The sequence below is a fragment of the Heterocephalus glaber genome, unplaced genomic scaffold, assembly GCF_053883595.1.
Source record: "Heterocephalus glaber isolate CG9 unplaced genomic scaffold, H.glaber_assembly_v1.0 deba00001481, whole genome shotgun sequence".
In the NCBI taxonomy this organism is placed as follows: domain Eukaryota; kingdom Metazoa; phylum Chordata; class Mammalia; order Rodentia; family Bathyergidae; genus Heterocephalus; species Heterocephalus glaber.
This window is the reverse complement of record NW_028258317.1, coordinates 55,824,179-55,840,185: the sequence shown is the minus strand read 5'-3', so window position 1 is coordinate 55,840,185 and position 16,007 is coordinate 55,824,179. Positions and strand designations below refer to the sequence as shown.

At 37.5% G+C, this 16,007-nt stretch overlaps 1 protein-coding gene across 1 annotated transcript in view; it reads right to left on the bottom strand.

Annotated features, from left to right (window-relative positions):
- LOC101696832 (aldehyde dehydrogenase 1A1-like) overlaps positions 1-16,007 on the bottom strand; it is a 57,910-nt gene that overhangs the window by 23,853 nt on the left and 18,050 nt on the right. The window contains exons 3-9 of the mRNA XM_087184107.1: positions 14,484-14,624; positions 13,272-13,401; positions 11,640-11,701; positions 8,548-8,676; positions 6,336-6,449; positions 3,022-3,124; positions 1,298-1,482 (exon numbers count right to left, since the gene is read on the bottom strand). Coding sequence (XP_087040233.1) covers positions 1,298-1,482; positions 3,022-3,124; positions 6,336-6,449; positions 8,548-8,676; positions 11,640-11,701; positions 13,272-13,401; positions 14,484-14,624 — 864 coding nt within the window. The remainder of the gene's footprint in view (positions 1-1,297; positions 1,483-3,021; positions 3,125-6,335; positions 6,450-8,547; positions 8,677-11,639; positions 11,702-13,271; positions 13,402-14,483; positions 14,625-16,007) is intronic.

Here is a 16,007-nt window from a genome sequence, read left to right as displayed (position 1 = left end):
ATTAAACTCACAAGGAAATACAAAATATATTTCAATTAAAATTATAACTTTGTTTGCCAGTTATTTTAGGATGTTGAGCTGTCAATACTTGACATTATATAACTACTGAGGCTTTACTACTTGGATACCTAGGAGGAACAGGAAAATCCAAGACAGTTTTCTGAGTTACCTAGGAGGTAAACCATGAGGTCAGAGAACCTGTCTTCCTTGTTCTTTTTGGCACTGCTTTGTTCCTATTTCAGTGCTCCTCAGGGTTTTGTCGATAGTAGTGTTCACAAAATGTTGGATAATTGGTTATTTTTGCTTAGCCAACTGGTCAAGAATAGTTTGGCTTCAAATCAATAGCATGGAACAGTCTATAATATCTGGTGTGAAAGAATGAAGTCTCCAATCTTACTGTGCAGTCTTTAGAGCACAATCAATCAATAGTGGCCCTCTTGGCACCGTGGGCCAGTTAATTCTTTGTCTCGGGGCCCTTCCATACCTTGTAAGGTGTTTAGCAGCATTGCTGATCTCTACTCACTAGATGCAAGTAGAACCACACCTTCCTACCAACTATCACAAGTTAAAATATCTCTAGACATGGCCAAAGATTGCCTAGGTAGGGAGACACAATTGCCCCTATTTGAGCATTACTACTCTAGGATAGGGCACCAAAGGGATAGAGGAAACTCAGAATCAAAGCTCCAAGATCTTAATAACAGATGACAAGGAATCTTGCAAGGAAGAGGGAAAGGTGATCTTTTATAAGACAGTCAGCTACTCTTCTTGATTATGCTTCTAAGTACACAAGAAAACCAGGGAATTCAGGGGAATGATTGGGATTTCTGAAAATCAGGATCTCCAGGACACCTGCAGTACCATTAGAAGATGAGTGTAACTGAGAAATGTAAAGAGAATTCAAGAGTATTCTCGCTGTCTGTATCTGTGGAATGTCAGCTGAGAGGAAGGGTCAATTTTGAGGAAGAAATGGTAAGAATGTATAGAAACTTCCAAGTGAACAAAGAATTGCCCACAATGAAAAGATGTGGTTGAAGAAAGCAAAAAAATCAATACTGTTTGTCAATATTCTCCATTTTTAATACCCAGTGTGGCTCTTAAACTGTTTCTAGACAGGAAAAATCAGCAACACAAAAACAAAATGATTTCTTTCACCATTGATAGATTTTTAAATCACCAACTTGGTATAGTATTGTGACATAGGAAGTTGCAAAAAAGGAGAGGAAAGTTTATTCAGTCAAAAAAGGACACTTAGTTCCTGTCCCCTGAAATGCTGTTCTTTCTCTTGTACACTCACCTGAGGGCCATGATTTACACCTGGGGTGATAGGATTTCCAAGAACATATTTCTTAGCCCGCTCAACACTCCTTCGAACAAACTCATCATAAATCGATTCTTCCACAAAAAGCCTGGATGCAGCTACACAGCATTGGCCCTGGTGGAAGAATACGCCTACATGGGCAGATTCTACAGCACTGTCCACTGAAAAAAAAAGCACATTAAAGAGTAAATATTATCTAAAGAGTATATAATCTATGTATAGTTCTCAGAGCCAATACAATGATAACAGAAAAATGATGAGTTGAGTAGTCAAATATGGGCTCTATACATTCCATCTCTTAAAATCCAGATGACAAATTAATCTTTGTGATTCTTCATTTACTATGAAAGTGGCAATAAATAGAATTTGCAAAAGTGGGGGTTATTATCCTAACTTTAATATGGATGTAACTAAGAATGTGGATTTTATCCTAAGATTAAATACCATTACAATAATTTGTGTAAATATCTCCATTTCTAAATTGATTCCTGTGAATATGTCTTTAAGATATCAGGTTGTAACTAGATAAGAGAGAAAATCTGAAATATGCTTTGTCTGAAAGTAATTTTGAATCATTCTTAAAAGTCAATTAAAAAACTGATCTTTCTGAAAAAATAAGTACAACACCCCCCACCCCCAAATCCACTCATAAAATCACTTACCCTGCCTTATGTTCTTATTCTGGGAAAAATATTTTCAAAGCCTACCTAAAAGTACACCACCTTATTTCACATATGCCTATAATCTCTTATCTATTTAGGTGGCAGATTCTGCCTAGGATTTTTCATTAGTGGATCTTTAACAAGAAGAAACTAATTTTTTTTGCATTTTAATTTTTTAGATGCTGAAGATTCAATTCAACATTAAAGCAATTGGATGTGAATTTGTGAATTAAGCATACAAGTTTAAGTTTTATCAGAAGCAGTTGACTGATAGGCTTCGAATATTGGGAATAATGTCATATTTTAGAACGTGTAATAAGACAGTGCATTCTAAAGACTTCAGTTAAGTTCATAAAAGTCAGTTCATGAACTATTTGTTCATACCAATAATGCAAGAGTTTAAGAAAGAATTAGAAGAATGTCTGAACACCTACCTCTGCTAATTTTTATTTATGAGTAAATTGGGGGTTCTATTTGGTAATCAGAATGAACCAAAACATCATATTGTGGGGTCACATCATAATTGCAGAGTTAAGTATGTATGTGAACTGAACTATCCTTGATAGAAGAAAATAGGAACTGTGTAAGCAGGTTTAATTTTCTTCCGACAATCTCAATTAATGAATGTGACTCAGAGTGAAGGGAGGTGACAAATGTAAAATTGCTGTCTCCTCAGTGTTTCAGGCCCAACATATCTGAGTTATCTCATTACGCTTGACATGGTGCCAATAATTGAACATTCAAATTATTAAAAATATATCTTACCTCACTCCTAAATGCAATACATTTATATTATTCAAGGTTCAGAAGAGGAAACAGCAATCTATTCCAAACCATGAAGAAATGGTGTCTGTGATTAACTTATCTATGTGTTCTAACTTTAGGACCATTTAAAAGTTTTCAAGAATAATTCTGGACTCAGATGAATTCCTTATATTTTGAAGCAAACCTGTTTGTGAAATTCAAGTTCACTGTATGGAGTTATCAGACACCACAAAGGATGAAGATGCAGGGCTAGCAAAGGCGGCTTGTACTTACAGTCAGCATCAGCAAACACAATGCAAGGGCTCTTCCCTCCCAGCTCCAGGGTGACCCTCTTCAGATTGCTCTTCCCAGAAGCTTCTTTGATTATTTTGCCAACCTGAAATGGAGCATTACAAAGGAGGAGACTTTCTATGTGCTCACAAAGACAAGTTTAACATTTTATATTTATATGATGTTTGTGGCATCATTAAATTTCATTTGGAAGAAACACAGGCATTTTTCTGCAACTGGCATCTGGGATTTTAAAAGGTCCCCCAAGCAAGTATGTAGACACAAAGATAAATCAGAAAAACATTCATGGGCAACACAGCAGAGATATAGACTATGACAATGGTCTTGACGTGTGTAATTAGACAGGATGTTACTTTTCACTTTGATTCGAACTTCATCTTGAGATTTATCAGATGCATCATGGCCCAGCCTGAAGTTACTTATTTGGCTTTTCATCCATCCCTCTACTGACATTCATAGAACTCTATCCAGTCAACTGCCTTATTCTCCGCATCTTGAACCTCGTCTTTCTTCTCATTATATATCCATCACCACCTAGATCACATCCAAGTCCTGCCCTTAGTGGGGTTCAGCTGATATTTCAACTCCTCCTAGAATCCTTTTTTGAAGAGTCTGGATAGACACAAGCTTTTGTTCTTCTGGTCTCCCAGTGAACCACATGAAGACTCCTTCAGAGTTGGCTTCAAACTGTATTAGTTGTATATGTATACATTTGCATAAATTTGCTAAGGAGGCTGTCCACTCCTTGGTAGCCATGACAAAGTCCTATCACTGGATACCTGTCCTCAGTAGTGTTTATCACGGTGGTTTCATGCAACTGTTCTCTCTCCCTCCCTTTCCTTCCACCTCCTCCCTCACTTCTCCGCCACACATGGTTTTTGAGAGTGAGGTTAGAAGAAAGATATTAAATTGGTGCACTGGTGCTCTGTGGTATTACTTCAGTTAGCTGGACTCCTACTCTTCTGGTTTTTTCTTGAATGCTACTTGCCTCTACTCAGACAAAGATAACTGTTTCCTTTTGTTTTTCCTTCTTTGTGGATCATGTCCCATTAAGTTATTTGCTATCGTCATTTTGTTTTGTACAGTATAAAACCTGGTCTATTTATTTTTATTGACACCTTGATCCACTAAAAGGATCTTTACCTTTCTCTTTTATATAATAATTTTATTTGGCTTTTTTTATTATTCGAATTTCTTTTCCTACTCTCTGTGTTACATTTTAATTAAAAGATCCTATTTCTATTTAAAAAAAGATAAATTGTGCATTTACTTTGCATGCAGTTGCTGAAGTAACTGGTGCTGTGCCTTACAGAACAGAGTATTAGTGAATCTGCTGAAAAGGTTTCATGGGACTCAGTCAATCTCCTACAAGTAGATTAATAAAGCTAAACTAAGTGTAGACCTGAATTAGAGAAACCCTGTCAGAAATGTCTCTTATAGTCCATTTTCCTTTGCAACATATTTCATGAGAACTTTTTCAAAAAGTGAATTTTCATTTAAGGTGATTAAGAAGTTTTTTCCTTGTCCTGTTAAGCTCCTCAATTTCAAATTTAACAGGGATACTTAACATATCTGAGACACACTGCTAGGAGGAGCAGCAACAGAATGTGAGCCCAGAAGTTGCCTACTCTTCTAATATCAGGGTTTCTTTTTGGAGGTAAAATGAGCCCAGAATGTGTGAGGAGCTTCAGGATGAGCCAAGATGAAGAGGAAGTGATGCTGGCAGTGGGGTCAGGGAGCAGCAGACACACTGGAGGAGTGAGGGACCTGGAAATGTCCCTAGTGTCTCTATAGGGAAAGTTTAGAGCTCCAGCCTGGGGATTGTGTGCTTCCCTCCTCTACCTTCTGTGCTAAGATTTCAGTCATTTCAATAGTTGCTGGCATGCCCTGAACATTCTCAACTGTCCACAGAAAGTCATAAAGGTAGGTCGGCCTTTCCTCATCTCAGTTAGGCACTGGTAGAAGGCAAGCTTTTTCTACTCTTACATCTATGAAAAACAAAGAAAAAAAATTTCTATTTACCTAGTTTTAGAAAATCAAAAACAATAAGACTGATATCTTATTTCAGTTTTCATGTAAATAAGTTTTTAAAATATATTAGAGTGGCTCACTAGGATTATGAAAGTATCAAATTACCTTCATTTCACTACCTAGATACATGGGTGTCCAACCATTTTGCTTGCCTGACTCCCCCTGAAGGAAGAGGAATTGTCTGGGGACACATTTAAACTATTTAGTATAGTTAGTGTATATGAGTAACAAAACTTTCTTTTTCTATATGTTGTTTTATGACATATAAAGGGCAATTGGTGTGCAGGCTGCAGATCAGACAGTGGAATGGAATGTTCATTTATTTCTCAATCATCAGGGCTCAACATGTAACCATTCCTCAAAACCCAGAGGAAAGTTTAGCAGCCATCTGGAGATTAGTACTCTTCCTCAAGAATTTCTCTTTATGGCACTTTACACATATTTTACCACCTATTACTCCCTGCCTTGTTTTGTGCTTGTGTTGGCAGCCTTATAAAACAGAATCTTGCTCAGTCCTAATCCTTTAGGCCATGTACCAGTGAGAGGCATATGTTAATTTTTTATGTTAAACATCTAACAAAGTCATACCCTAGCAGAAGAACTCAAGAGACTTTTTTTTGCTTGATATGGTACGATTTCTTCCCTTTCTTTTGCTTAGGATAGAAGAACTATTCACTGTCCCAAAGACTACCCTCCAGGCAGCACTCCCCACATCCCTTCTCCTTGAGGTGCTCATAGAATAAATCCTATTGTTTGTAAACATTTTTGGACAACCAGGCCAGAGCCAGCAAGCAAGAATTGAGTGCAACCAACAGTAAAATCAAGGGAAACTGAGCTTTTAACTCCCTTTCAGAAGGAACAGGGAAGAGAGTTTCAAATAAGGTACTCAGGGTGAGGCGCTGCTACTTAATTTTCATAATCTAAAGGGTACAACTGCATTCATTCACACAAATCACTGTGGCCTAATTTATACTTCCTATCATAAACTTTACAAATCATGTGACTCAGCACCTGTGCTCTGTTTCTCATAAGAGAAGGTAAAGAACATGCTCAATAGTTCAGTCCTTTGAGGATTGTAATCAGTATTTCATTTCATCTAAACTACAAATGTTTATGTTATAGAAACAAATTGGAAGGTAGAATAAGCAACAAATTATTAAAATGAACTTCTGTTCATTGTTGGCTTCAAAATAGTTACATGAACATCCTTCAAGTAGTTAGAGATGTGGCCATTTTTAATGGCCAGTCTGAATAAGTAGCATTACCTCTGTTGATCCTGTGAAGGCCACTTTGTCAATGTCCATGTGTGCAGAGATGGCTGCCCCTGCAGTGGGCCCATAGCCAGGGACAATATTCACCACTCCAGGAGGAAAACCTACCTGAAAGGATAAAAAACAAAACAGACACAACAGAACTCAGAATGATGCAAGAAAGGGGAGTATGGGATAGAGGTTACTTCTTCAAGGTAATCTGGTGAGTTGTTCTACCAAGAAAATTTTACCTAAGCAACTTAATTCTTTATTCCTTATTATTATTGTTTCATTTCTTACCCCATATAAAAATAACCCAGTGGGGGTAATATTATGCTACACTTTCTTCCCAGGGTATGTCCCTAGTTTATGGATCATTACTCCAATGAGGGCCATCTCAAATTTCCTTACAGTAACTCAAGAAGATAGTATATTTAAACGTGTTTGGTAAAATGTTTACACAGAAGAAAAGTAATGTGTTTATTGTCTCCATCAGCAAAAATACAAACCGATAGGACCTCACATTTTTAGTTCTCTGGCTGTTGATGGCTTAAGGCTTAGGAACTGAGTTGCAAACCCAGTGACATTCTTTAATCAGTAAAATGTTAGGGAAGCAAGGTCATCCTGTTCAGGGTGAAGCTTCACAAACTGATGTCAACCCCTGGTGAAGAATTCATGTAGGAGACAAGATTACAACTGAGTTGACCATGTTAAAATTTCATATTATTTTCATCAAATTGCTAAATTTTCTCATTTTTTGTCTCTTTTTAATTTGAAATGAAGAATATTTATTAAGGTATGGCCGTCCTTTTCCTAAATTTTAACTTTCTAGTGATTAACAATTGTTTAAGTTTTGGTAAGATATGAAGGACAAAGAGTAACGAGTGATCACACAATTAGGATAGTTGATGAAAATAAGTTTCACATACTCTTTACTACTTTTGAAGCATATAGAAGAAAGCAAAATAGAAAAATGAATATGAAAATATCCATTCATGGAAATAGGCTTTAGAAATATGGCCTAGTGTTACAGACAAATATATTGGCACAGTGAACTGCAGCCTTAATAGATTAAAAATAAAAATTTGTTTAAATTTAAACAAACTTGCAGAAACTACTGGGCCATAGTGGCAGTTGAAACTAGCATAATATCCCAGCATTGAAAAGGTGCTGTATTAGTTTCACCTGGAATTTGTGTTCATGAGAGTCAGATAAAAGCAAGGAAACAGTGGTCACCAGGTGACTGACTCCAAGCCTCCCATCTGGCTTCTGGGCTGCAAATGGGGGAGATTCATGTGCTCTGACTGACAAAATTCCAGCTAGCAGCCCTGCTCCGGGCACCCTACCCACTGGACGGAGCCTTTGAGGACAATGCAGCCGACCGTTATAGGGAATGGGGAAGAGGACTTTGCCAGAACCTCTACCCTGGGTCCTAGCCTCCTGTGAGCCACTACAGCACAAGGTGAATTAAAGCATAGGCAGAAAACCAGACTTAGCGTGAAGCTGAGTCTTGGGGGATGATCATTGCTGTTGATGGCAGGAAAGACTAAGGTTCCCAAGCACTCTATTATTTATTGAATACAATTATGGGAAGGAATAGGGACTTGGATTTGTTTGAAGGCATCTAGTAAAATACTACCAACACCTGGCATGATGGTGCCCGCAGGGCTATTAAGGAGTAAGCACAGCTTAGCTTGCTTGGATAGAACACACAGGTACTAGGACCAGGTAAAATTAGCAAGCAAGCCATCGGGTCAGTGAGAAGCCATATTCAGGGGAAAGGATTTTAATTGGAATCATGCTGACCTCAGCTGCACATAACTCAGCAGAGTCCTGCCACTTCGCAGACAAGGGCCTAGGCCTAGATGACAGTCATTAGCAATGGAGAAATACTAGCCTAACTCTGCTACCAGTCATGCCCTTTTTCTTCTTCTTCTTCTTCTTTGTGCCAGGGATTGAACTCCTGTCTTCGTGCTTGCACAGCAGGCGGTGAAACCACTGAGCTAAAACCCCGACCCCAGACATGTCCATTTGAGTCACATAAGGGTTTGGTCTGACTCCTGATATAAAACAATATAGCCAAATTAGGGAAGGCAAGAAGCATGTGCCACTCATTGCTAGCTAGCACTGGGCTAGAATATCTGTGGCAGACAGTAGTACTAAATGATGGTTTATCAACTGGGGCTCTTGCATTCTTGTGCATCATGCTTTGACCCAGGAAGCTTACCTCTTTAATTAATGATGCCACGTGAAGAGCAGTGAGCGGAGTCTGCTCTGCTGGTTTGACAACCACTGTGTTTCCACAGCTCAGGGCAGGCCCTATCTTCCACACCAGCATAAGCAACGGGAAGTTCCACTAGAAAGCAACATTCCACAATGGAGTCTTTGTTTTGCTCAAAGGCAGAGTTACTAATGTAACTTAGACATTATAAACCTTCTCCCCACCCTGTAGTTGTTAAATTATGTGTAGCAGTTTTGTACAGGCATCCAGTGTATTTTATTTAAGGCCATGGACAGAAGCAACTAGTAAATTATAACACTGTACCTAAAGGAAATAGAAGAAGGAAAAAGGAAAGAGCACCCATATTGAACCATGTCATTTTTTTGCATTGTTATTCCACCAGGAAAAAAATCACTGCATGGTTTTGGATACAAGCAAACATATTGTAAGCATTCTATACTTTAAAAAGTGGTTATTCTGGGGCCGGGGATTTAGCTCAGTGGTTCCGGCGCCTGCCTTACAAGCGCAAGGTCCTGAGTTCGATCCCCAGTACCAAAAAAAAAAAAAGTGGTTATTCTCTTTTCTTTATAGGTGATTTATTTTATTTACTCAATTATATTATTTATTTATAGGATAAATACCGTTTTTTGTGATGCTAGCGTTCCAACCTAGGGCTTCATACAGGTGGCATGTACTCTCTCACTGAGCTACCCCTCCAGTCCAGGACAAATGTCTTGTTAAAGAAAAAGATGTGAGGGTCCAGGGGGAATGCTTGGGCTAAAATCCCAGGGTGATCATTGAACAGCCATGTGAGCTCACACAAGTTATTTGTTCTCCATAAGCACAAATAATATCCTTTACTAGAAGGGCATCCTGAGGATTAAGATAGTGAGCAAAATGCTCAGACACATTAGGTATCATTAATATTAGGGTTTTATGGCTTTAACGAATTTTGTGGCTTTTTGAATGAATGAGTAATTTCCTTAAAAATGCTATAAAGTTATTGAAATAAAAAATAAATCAATAACACTTTCTCATTTAAGAACTTCAGTGTTCCAAATTCCTTTATTTCACTTAAATTTTTAAAAAGTCTCTCAATGAAAATATTAACAGCATTCCTCACAAAAGTAATGAAAAAGTATAAAAGTCATATGGAACAAGAAGAGATTCAAAATAGCAAAAACAATCCTGGGTAACAAGTGCAAACCAGAAGTCCTCACAGACCTGTGATGCTTGAAATTATACTACAAAGCTACAGTGATAAAATCAGCATGGAATTGGCATGAAAACAGAAATGTGAATCAGTGAAACTGAATAGAAGATACAGAAACAACCCGAGGCACATTCAGGTATTGATCTTTCACAAAGGAGTTGAAAACATATGCAGGAGAAAAGACAGCTGCTTAACAAGTGATCTTGGGAAAATTCAATATACACAGGCAGAAGATTAAAGCTAGACCCATAGCTCTCATCATATACTAAACTAAAATAAAAATGGATCACAGAACTAAATGTTAAGACAGAAACACTTAATGTGATGAAAGATAAAATGGGTAAAAATCTTGAAGGCATAGGCATTGACAAGAACTTTCTGAACATAAATGCCAATTGCACAAGAAATAAGATGAGGCATCAAAAAATGGGATTATATCAAATTAAAAACTTCTTCCCAGCACAGGAAACAACTAGCAGAGTGAAGAGACAACCTAGAGAATGGGAAAAATGTTTTGCCATCTACTCCTCAGAAGTCTAATATCTACAATATATAAAGAACTAAAAAAAATTAGAGCCCCCAAAATAAAAGACCCACTCAAAAATGGGCAACTAAAATGAATAGACACTTCTCAGAAATACAAATGACCAATAAATACATGAAAAAATGTTCAAAATCTCTGGCCATTAGAGAAATTCAAATGGGTTAGAACAACACTGAGATTCCATCTTACTCCAGAAAGTATGGCTGTCATCAAGAAATTAAATAATAATAAGTACTGGTGAGGCTGTAGGGAAAAATGAGTCCCTCTACACTGTTGGTGGGAAAGTAAGTTAGAATAACCACTATGGAAATCAGTATAGAGATTCTTCAAAAAACTAAAAATAGAAATTTCATTTGACTCAACTATTCCCCTTCAAAGTTCTTTTCTGAGAGTGAAGGACATCATGTTAAAATGATGCATGCATTCACATGTGTATAACAGCACAGCTCGTATTATCTAAGACTTAGAAGTGGTCTATCTGTACATCAAAAGATACATGAACAAAGACAATGTGGTATTTATATAGAATAGAATACTATTCTGTCATAAGCAAGGGTAAATTTGAGTAATTTGTAGGAAAATGGATCCACCTGAGACCATAATGTTAAGTGTAATAAATCAGACACACGCGTTTGAACATCTCATGGCTTCTCTTATATGAGAAACTCAAGATATAAATAAATTAAAGTGAAATAAAAGATAGATTACAGGAAACAAATATATCTTTTACAAAAGGATGGAGACCAAGTGATGGAGGCAGTGGGGGCAGGAGAGGAGGAGTAGGGGATCAAAGAATTAAGTGTGTTATGCATATGTAGCCACCTACCACAGGGAATGTAATCATTGTGTTCTGCCAACGCGTACCAATAGGAAAGAAAATGTCTGTCAGGAACTGAACACTTTTATTGCTTCTGAGTCTGTGAAGAGACGTCAGAGGGGACAGAGTGGTGGAGTGGTCAGTGGAGCACAGTCCCCGGAAGGGCTGTCCCACAGCAGAGGAGCCCAGTCCTCCCTCTGACACATCTCACAAAGCATGGCTTCTAACAAGAGTGCATAATGCAAGTTTTTGAAAATAACTCTTAGAGGAAAAGGCTGGGGCTTTGATGCAGGAATACTGAAGCACACTGAAGAGGTATGTCAGGGTATAGCAAGATTTCAGTATTTCCTAAATTATATCCCAGAAATTCAGTCACAGGAAGACTCTTTTCAATAGGTCCTGCTTGTTGAAATTCATATCACATTTGGCCAGTAAGCAAGCATCCATTTGTGATGGAGAAATCTTTGTCACCAAATTAAAGAGAGTTAGGTTTTCTTTTTTAATCGTGCAGGAGAGTAACTTACAGGAATGATTTGGCCACATACTCCAATAGGTTCGCGTCTTGTGTAAGTGAAAAAGTCTCCATCTGGAAAATAAAGCACACACCCAGCCCTATAGAGAACTGAGGTACTTGACATTTGCAGAATAGAGGATTGAAACTGATGGCTGAGGAAGAGTAAAATAGTAATTAAAAAATGAAAAAGAATCCATTTCTTAAACAACTTACAAAAAAAGAAATTTGAGCACTCAAATAGGAATTTGGAATGATAGAAGCCATAAAACTGAGTTAAATAAAAAGCAAAAATGCAAAATTAGGAAGTATCTGGAAGATAATTAATTCTGCTCTTCATTATCAAAGAGAGATGTTCTCCATGTTATTGTTATTCTCAAAGTTTTATAGGAAAAGTAAGAGAAAGGAGGTAGGATCATATCTAGCTGAAAGAAGAACCATATTCAAATGTATTTTCAGCAGCTCAAAGATTTACCAATCATTTAATCCTTTTGAAAAGTCATATAATTTAAAAAACAGTAAAATTAAAACTGTCTTTCTAGAAGGAATAAGCCTTTCTATCAACTTGCTCTGAAATGTTCTTTTCCTTTCCTTACTAAACCAAAAGCAAGCTCTTTTAATCTATGTAAAAAATGGCCAGTATAAAATACAACTCTTTTTCTGTAGAGAGTTGACTGATTAACATGATTCAGAGTTTGATGTGGTCGTCGTGAGAGTATCATTGCTTATTGTATTTCGACAACAAGCAAGGCCTGGCTTTCTGAAGTTCCACCTGTACTTTAAATGTCTTTTCCCATGTGGGCTGAAGGCAAAGATGGTCACAAAACTAGCCACATTTCTTGGAACCACTGTGGTCTCATTCTCCTCTTTTAACTTCCTCCCAACCTCTCAGATGTTCCAATGAGATTAGAAATGCACATCAGGGGCAGTCCTGGGAGTGCGGTTTATTGCTAAAGTTAACACATGTCTATGAGTTAAATTTCACCCCTTACTGTTTCCCCTATTGATGCTTCTTCATATACAATATTTTTCATATTTCTATTTTTTATGTGCATACATCACAGAAATAACACACACATGCACATTTATATACACAAATTCTTATGTCAGGCTATAAGCATAGCCACGGGTCATTTTGAAGCTATTTGAAACAAATCATATGAATTAGTTAGTTTAATTATTCTGGTCTAACTGTACTGAGTTTGAACAGGCACAGATAACCAGAGCTGGCTTATAATGGAACATGCAATAAGGCTTAAATAATTACATTTTGGAAAAGGTATAAATGTCACTATGAAAATGAAACCCAAAATAATTAATGTCAGAGGAAAGCCTTACAAAGTGTGGGCCCTTAGATACCTGCCTCCAATCAGCAATTGTAGCCTTAAGAATGTTTCTATTTTAACAGTTTCTAAAATATTCATGATTTGAATCTTCTGCCTGATTATGCTAAAACAACGTTAAAAACCATTTGTTGAATCTTCATAGAATTTGCAAGTTTAGAACTGGGTTGGCTGAATGTCAGGGGAGAATAATTTTGCTGTGTTTGGCTGGCCTCTTCAAGAGGGAGAGTTTGAAATTATTCAGCTCTGTAGTAATTGCTGCATACCTGACCCCACCCTGGAGTTTTCCCAATGCTCCTTACCGACAGGAATGGTACGGCCCTGGATCTTGTCAGCCCAGCCTGCACAGTAGCGTAATGTATTTATAGACTGTTCTACTTCCATCAGATATGTATTAGAAAATACTTTTCCAGAATTTATCGCCTCCATTGTCTGAAAAAGATTGATTTCCAAATTTAAAATTCCACAAAAATTTTAGATCAAAATATATGTGGCCAAGATGTTGAATATGCACCAGAGAATTTTGGACACAGAAGAAATTTTAAATGACCTTGATTAAGTTTCTCTTTAAAAAAGACAGACTCAAAAAGAGTTAAAATAACATGTATATGTGGTCATATTGCATGAGCTAGGTAAAATGGGTAGGAGATTCCAGCTGCTAAACCTGAGTTCCCTTTCTGTCTCATCCTGAGTGTTCTGTGCTAACCAACATTTGAAGTTGGTCACAATTGAATACATGTCCCCAGTGAGAGAAGTGTGGAGTCTCCTTGATCAGATCTAAATTGAAACAAGATTTCTCCATGGAGACAATTTACTGTTAGTGATTTTTAATGATGTTTTAATAATCATTTTTGACACTCTAGAGGCTGAGGCAGGAGGATCACTACAAGTTCGAGGACCACATAGTGAATTCAAGACAACAAGAGTCTGTCTTCAAAAAATGACTTTTAATTTTTGGATTCCATATGAATATAACCAATCTATTTACATAAGCAAAACATCTGGTTCTTTCACCTATGAATTTTCTTCAGCAGAACTTTCAATTATGGAACTGAAAAGAAATAAAATTTATTTTAGTGACATGTCGGGTACCTTCATCAAAGTCAGGTAAGAATTCCAGTAAGAGTTCTGGATCAAGAAAGTTTGGGAAACCTAGTACAATATTCTGGAAGATTCACACAGCATGTTACCTTGTTGGAGGCTCTGTGTGCTACCATGTTAAAGGCTTGTTAAAATTCTAGCATAAAAGAAAGAAATTTCTTTTATTTGGCCTAATTGAGAACTCGCCAAAACCTATCCTGTACAGTCAGTTATGGGAGCAGAAGTTCACATCACCCAGAGGACTACTTGAGAAAAACCCCCAGGGCCAACAGACCTGTAGGTTAGCTGGATAAGAAGTCTTTTCCTTTTTTCGTAGAGTGCAAGTAGTGCTCACTACAACCACTCAAGTTGTCAATTCAAACAGTGAATGCTTTGGAGAGCTCTCCCTATGCATCCTGTTTGGTTATACTCACTGCCAGCAGCAGTTGATCTCTTTCAATTAAGTCAGCCAGCTTGTAGAGGAGGCGTCCCCTCTCTGAAGCATCCATAGTACGCCATGGAGAGCCAATCTGAAAGGCCTGCCTTGCAGCCTTCACTGCTTTGTCAACATCTGCCTGTAAGTCAGACAGAATTCAATTCAATACACTCAGCATATTGGCAGAGCAAATCCAATGGGAATAACCCTTTCAAACAGACTGGACCTACTCATAAACAGACGGTGGTTCTCCATTATCTGCAAGTCTAGCACATTCTATGTATTCAACTACAGTACGTAGGACTGCCACCTGCTGATATTCTTTCGAATGATGAGCTCCTCACACCTCACACATGCTTGATTTCTTACATTATAAAAGTTAACGATATTTTAGTAGTTTACTAATATCTGAGTGTTGACCATATTTTAGTTAATGTTTTAAGAACTTTACATGTGTTAACTAATTTGATTTTCAAGAATCTCATGGGACAAATATGTTCTCCATTTTACAGATGAAGAAACAGAGAAGAAATATTTGTTCAAGGTCAGGAACTAAAATTGGATGAACTGAGTTTGAATGAAGGTGGTCTAGCAATGGATCCCTTGCTCTTTACCATACTTTCTACTCCTTTTGTAATTTGCCTCATTGCCTGCACTCAAGTTGCCTTCCCTCGTGATTTTCTCTGTTGTGTTTTTCTAAACCAGCTGTACCCCTCTAGTTCTTTCCTAATCATCCCTGGTTATTCCATTCCCTTATGGGTCCTTGTGCAGACCCTTTCTCATGTCCCACAAAATATACCTACAATCCATATCACCATCCTTACATTACTACTTCATATGTTTGTTTTCCCCCAAATAAATTGCCAATACATTAAATTCCAACATTCTTCTCATCTTCCCTTTTTTTTTGCATGGGACTGACTACTGTGTGGAAATTCACAAATTAGGACCACACCACAGGCCATTAGGTTGCAACTTTTTTCAGAAGCTGTAATTCTGTTTGAGAATTAGGATGAGCAGGAGGAAATGATTCTCTTTTTAAGTTGCTCACAATTAAGCTGAATCTTATTTAACAATGAAGGGTCCCTCTTGGAGAGTTCCGGACCTCTAATTAATATGTCCCCACATTAGCCTGCATTCAGTTAAGAAGCTTAAAACTTACAAGTCTGAAAATTAAAGCGCAGATAAATAAAAGTAGTTTTAAATACATATGCTCCTTGATTTTTGATCAGGTTGCATTCCCATAAACACATGGTAAGTTGCAAATACAGTAAGTCAAAAATATATTTCATCCTCCTGATCTAATGCATGCCATGGTTTAGCTTAGCTTGCCTTAAGTGTGCTCAGAGTCCTTAAAGATTATTTTATAGTAAAATGTTGGATGCCTGTTTAGTTCATTTAATGCTGTGCAGTAATGGCAGTGTAGAAATAGATTGTGTAGCTGACTGGGAGCTCTGGTTTACTGTTGCTGCTCAGAGTGGAAAGAGGATATTGTTCTGCTTAGTATTGCTAGCCTGGGGGA